General features: G+C 45.6%; 1 protein-coding gene across 2 annotated transcripts in view; it reads right to left on the bottom strand.

The window, feature by feature from the left end:
• Window positions 1-4004: 4004 nt before the first annotated feature.
• UBAC2 (UBA domain containing 2) overlaps window positions 4005-6000 on the bottom strand; it is a 170482-nt gene continuing 168486 nt past the window's right edge. For both annotated transcript variants that reach the window (XM_068984480.1, XM_068984481.1), the window contains one exon: window positions 4005-5154. In XM_068984480.1, the coding sequence (XP_068840581.1) occupies window positions 5047-5154 (108 nt within the window). In that variant the 3' untranslated portion in view covers window positions 4005-5046. The remainder of the gene's footprint in view (window positions 5155-6000) is intronic.

Here is a 6000-nt window from a genome sequence, read left to right as displayed (position 1 = left end):
GGGGTGGTTCACTATAGACAACTTTCTTCCTTCTCTTACAGTCTGGAATCTGCTCACTTGAAATTTAGGCCCAATCTGTTGCCTTTTGCACAAAATTCAGAGCCAACGTGATATTTTCTAGACCTTGGCAATCCACTCCATTATTCTTGCCTGGACAGAGGAGTCTGGAGAGCTATGGTACATGGGGTAACAAAGAGTTGGACAAGACTTAGCAAGTAAACAACAAAAGAAAAAAAGCCAAATGGCTCCCTGACGCACCCCTCTGCCATGCATCCCCATGTGTGACTGCAAGAAGGGTCCTTGAGGGGTACCATCAGCCTGAGACTTTGAGGTGTCTTGACAAGAGGCGTGGGTGTCTTCAGGAACTCACACTCTGGCATCAGGTGCTGTCAGCGACAAATTGCTAGAAGCAAAAGGTCAGGGGTGGGAAACGCAGTCACACACAGAAACTCGTCTGGGAGTCAAGTCAGACGTGGAAGGGTGTGTGTGGGGACAGGAATATCCTAGAGGGTTGGTGATGGATGAAGGGGGACAACGGCCTGCAAGCTGCAGGAAAAGGATGCAAAATAAAGGGTCACCAGTGGGAAGGTGAGACCTTGGCAGCTGCAGGAAACTGGAAAAGAGGCTGAACGAAGCTGTTACTGAGTCCCCGGCCAGTGGATCCCAGAGACAAGGTGCTGAGGCAAGGAATAAGGCTTTATTCAGCGAGCCTGCTGATGGAGAAGATGACAGACTCATGTATCAAGATAACCATCCTGTCGGGGTCTGGATGCCAGGTTCTTTTATGAATCAGAGATGCGGGTGGCAGGGGGAAGGGAAGGGAGGTGAGGAAACAAAATAAAAAGGCCATTTAGAAAACCCTAAAGACTCCACCAGAAAATTACTAGAGCTAATCAATGAATATAGTCAAGTTGCAGGATATAAAATCAACACACAGAAATCCCTTGCATTCCTATACACTAATAATGAGAAAGTAGGAAAAGAAATTAAGGAAACAATTCCATTCACCATTGCAACGAGAAGAATAAAATACTTAGGAATATATCTACCTAAAGAAACTAAAGACCTATACATAGAAAACTATAAAACACTGGTGAAAGAAATCAAAGAGGACACTAATAGATGGAGAAATATACCATGTTCATGGATCGGAAGAATCAATATAGTGAAAATGAGTATACTACCCAAAGCAATTTACAAATTCAATGCAATCCCTATTAAGCTATCAGCCATATTTTTCACAGAACTAGAACAAATAATTTCAAGATTTGTATGGAAATACAAAAAACCTAGAATAGCCAAAGCAATCTTGAGAAAGAAGAATGGAACTGGAGGAATCAACTTGCCTGACTTCAGGCTCTACTACAAAGCCAGTCATCAAGACAGCATGGTACTGGCACAAAGACAGAAATATAGATCAATGGAACAAAACAGAAAGCCCAGAGATAAATCCACACACATATGGACACCTTATCTTTGACAAAGGAGGCAAGAATACACAATGGAGTAAAGACAATCTCTTTAACAAGTGGTGCTGGGAAAACTGGTCAACCACTTGTAAAAGAATGAAACTAGATCACTTTCTAACACCATACACAAAAATAAACTCAAAATGGATTAAAGATCTAAATGTAAGACCAGAAACTATAAAACTCCTAGAGGAGAATATAGGCAAAACACTCTCTGACATAAATCACAGCAGGATACTCTATGATCCACCTCCCAGAATACTGGAAATAAAAGCAAAAATAAACAAATGGGATCTAATTAAAATTAAAAGCTTCTGCACAACAAAGGAAAATATAAGCAAAGTGAAAAGACAGCCTTCTGAATGGGAGAAAATAATAGCAAATGAAGCAACTGACAAACAACTAATCTCAAAAATATACAAGCAACTTATGCAGCTCAATTCCAGAAAAATAAACGACCCAATCAAAAAATGGGCCAAAGAACTAAATAGACATTTCTCCAAAGAAGACATATGGATGGCTAACAAACACATGAAAAGATGCTCAACATCACTCACTATTACAAAAATGCAAATCAAAACCACAACGAGGTACCACTTCACACCAGAATGTCTGTGATCCAAAAAATCTGCAAGCAATAAATGCTGGAGAGGATGTGGAGAAAAGGGAACCCTCCTACACTGTTGGTGGGAATGCAAACTAGTACAGCCACTATGGAGAACAGTGTGGAGATTCCTTTAAAAATTGCAAATAGAACTACCTTATGACCCAGCAATCCCACTGCTGGGCATACACACCGAGGAAACCAGAATTGAAAGAGACACATGTACCCCAATGTTCATCGCAGCACTGTTTATAATAGCCAGGACATGGAAACAACCTAGATGTCCATCAGCAGATGAATGGATAAGAAAGCTGTGGTACATATACACAATGGAGTATTACTCAGCTGTTAAAAAGAATACATTTGAATCAGTTCTGATGAGATGAATGAAACTGGAGCCGATTATACAGAGTGAAGTAAGCCAGAAAGAAAAACACCAATACAGTATACTAACACGTATATATGGAATTTAGAAAGATGGCAATGACGACCCTGTATGCAAGACAGCAAAAAAGACACAGATGTGTATAACGGACTTTTGGACTCAGAGGGAGAGGGAGAGGGTGGGATGATTTGGGAGAATGGCATTGTAACATGTATACTATCATGTAAGAATCGAATCGCCAGTCTATGTCTGACGCAGGATACAGCATGCTTGGGGCTGGTGCACGGTGATGACCCAGAGAGATGTTATGGGGAGGGAGGTGGGAGGGGGGTTCATGTTTGGGAACGCATGTACACCCGTGGTGGATTCATGTTAATGTATGGCAAAACCAAAACAGTATTGTAAAGTAAAATAAAGTAAAAAAAAAAAAAAAAGCCATTTAATCTTCAAGATATCTCCTAGAATGATAAGCCTCAGGCAGGGGCATGTATTAATTTCTTCCTTCCTCCCAGGTAGACAGGGTCCTGAATAAAGGCACTTTAACAGTCAGGCAGAGGGGCAGGATTCTGAGGCAGGCCATTATATATAGGATTATAGTAACAAAAAGCAATGGAAAGGAAGTTGAAGAAACAGCTCCAACATGGAGTCAGAATCGACTTCTCCCTGCAACAAAGCCAGGACAAACCTGAACGGTCACGGCACCCTCATGGACTTGTTTCTGGTGAAGGACTGAAGCAGAGGGTGGCCAGGGCTCCTTTCAGCTGCCCAAGGCTCTCTCATTCCTTCTCTCATTAGAAAGGAATCCTGACAAGAAAGCAAACAAGAGCTTGGGGGTGGTGAACCCTTTTTAAAATTCAGGCCTCACCCTGGATCCCAACAGTGGGCTCTCAGCTCCCCATCCTCTGGGAGAGAGGTGGTGGAAAGTCTTGATGAGAATTTTGCCTCTGGTTTGGTTTTACTTCACTAGGCACTGCCTGGAATGGAGGAGAAACTCAGGAGATGGTGTGTTTTTGGATACGATTGCTCCTTTCCTGTGACCTGTTTGCAATGGAAGCCCAGAGTTGGGGGTTTAGCTTTGCCATGGAGGTGACACACGAATCCGCCCTCAGGCCCTCTGGTCGAGCTCTGTCAGTGACTGTGGTTGAGGACATCCCTGCACTTTTGACTGTCCCTACAATCTGAGACGTGGACACTCAGATCGAGTTGTGGCCTCTCCTTGGGACCAGCTAGGCTCCGAGTCATCTCAGCCCGCATTCTGAGCAGCCTGATGGCCCTGGCAAGCCTCAGGATGGGGTCTCACAGGGGCCAGTCCTAATTTACAGGCACCAAAGAGCTCCTCTCACTTCAAATAAAGGACCCCAATCTTCTCCAGAAAGATGAGCAGTCTGGTTAAAAAAAAATTATTATTATTATTATTTTTTTGCTGGTAAAGAATAGCACAGCCTAGAACAAAGTTTTATTTAGGTTAACTCTTAAAAAAAAAAAAAAACACCAAAAAGCAAAACACATTAAAAACTTTATTGTTAAGTACCACGCATGTCTAAATTTGCATCAGTTTGAAACACTTCTGCTGGCTTTGCAGAACACAATAGTTGCAAGTTTCTTTAAATCTTAACAGTCGCCTGCTTTAGGTCTTTCCAGGCTCGTCTGTTCCAGCCTCCCCCTCCTACCCGTGGTGGGGGCAGTCTACTCTGCCCCATGCTGACATCGGGTCACCCCTGGGCCAGTGGGAATCTGCTTCTAGAGGGGTTGGCCCTGCAGCTAGGGCGGCCTGTACTCCTCGAGGAAGCCCTCTCTTCTTGTTGTTTTCTCTTTGTCCCATTTTTACTCCCAGCCCAAGTGGCTAACTGGGGATATTCTAAGCAAAATTCACCCCAGTGAAGTTTCATGGAGTCTTCCAGAACTGCAAGCTGGTATCTGATAATTCTTTTTTTTTTTTTTTAATGGAAGTGGGGAGTAGCTGGGACAAATCCCCTGGACTGGAGCTGGGTAGAAAGGGTGGAGGTGGGTTTAAGTTTCCTCTCCCTCCCTCGTCGGTGGGCCTGGCCAGCTCTGCAGCTATGAACTGCTGGCTCTGGGGGAATGAAGACCCTGAACAGCACTGGAGTTTGAAAGCAAATTTGACGGTGGGGGGGGGGGGGGGATGAAAAAACGTCCATAAATAAAATCTGACAGGTGCTATCTGAATAACAGCCCCCTTTCTGGCACAAATGATCTGATATAATGTAGAAAGACACGTTACAGTAGAAAGAATATTACAGCAGCTGTAATTTCCCATCTGTAGCGCTATTCCCCTGCTTCCTGAAATCTGCAATTTGAGTGCATTTTAAACACATCAGGAATAAGTGATGATTCTCCAGAGCAAGGGAAATACTCCATAAAAAAATAAAGATAGAAAAGGCATGCTATTTTAATGGCAAACTTACTTTGGATACTTAATGGTAACTGATCTTGGAATTAAGGGAGGGAGCGGCAGGGACCCCGTGCCCAGGAGGACAGCGGGGACTTGGTGCCAGCCAGCGTGCCATCTTGGGCTGCGGCTGCCGAGGCCAGCAGCCTGCCAGTCCCTGTGTCGTCGGCCGGGACCCTCAGTGTTGCAGCAGGAAGTGGGTGGCCACGTTAAGGTCGTTATTGGAAGCTCTCAGGGCTTCCAACGCATCGCCCCTGGAAAACCCCATCTCCATGAGCCGGGCAACCTGAAAACAGAAACAAAACCGGAAGCCTGATGAGGAGGCTGACCGCACTGCCACCGATCCCCCAGCCCCATGATGTTCCTCGAGTGACTTTTAATGCTCCTCGTGAGCTTTTCAGGTTAAAGAGAAAATAAACCACCCTTTCATTTAGTGTGAAAGCTTATGTTTATGAAATGACAACGGACCCGTTTTCAGGTGCTCACTATATGCGGTCCACAGACGTGCATTTTCTCACTGAATCCTCACTTTCAGAACAAGAAGGGGGGCTCCTGAGGGTCAGTGACCTGCCAGGACGAGCAGAGAATGGCTGCGCTGTGGGCCCCGAGCCTGGGGTGGGGGTGGAGGGGGCAGGTCGTACCAGCAGCCCCGCGCACAGGCCTTCAGGGTCAAATCCGATTCCTGAAGAATAAACCCCAGCCGCATTTCCCCGGGCAGGTGAACAGCTGCTTAACTGGGGATTTATTCCTGATGCTGGTGGACTCTGACGGTACACACGCCTTGGAGCTCCCGGCGTGGCTCAGGCAGAGCACGGCCTTGGGGTGCCCACCCCACAGCCTCTCCCAGCAGGTGCGGCGCCCCTGGAGTCCCCACTGGCAGAAGGGACGAAGTCCAGGCACAACCTCGCGGGGGAGGCAGCTAGAGCCACGGCGGAAATCCTGAAGCTGTGAATGCAGAGGCTTCCTGTGCTTTTACATACAGGCGGTCTCCAAGGCTGAAACGGCAGGGTTATTGGTTTATTCCTTGTGACCTGTTTTCCCACTTGAAAATGTATTACAGAAACATTTAGGACCCTGGACTAGCCGCAAGGGTCTTTTCTTTTTTTTAACTTATTTGGAAATAAACTACATT

The sequence above is a fragment of the Capricornis sumatraensis genome, chromosome 12 (genome assembly GCF_032405125.1).
Source record: "Capricornis sumatraensis isolate serow.1 chromosome 12, serow.2, whole genome shotgun sequence".
Taxonomy (NCBI): domain Eukaryota; kingdom Metazoa; phylum Chordata; class Mammalia; order Artiodactyla; family Bovidae; genus Capricornis; species Capricornis sumatraensis.
This window is presented reverse-complemented; position numbering and strand designations above follow the sequence as displayed.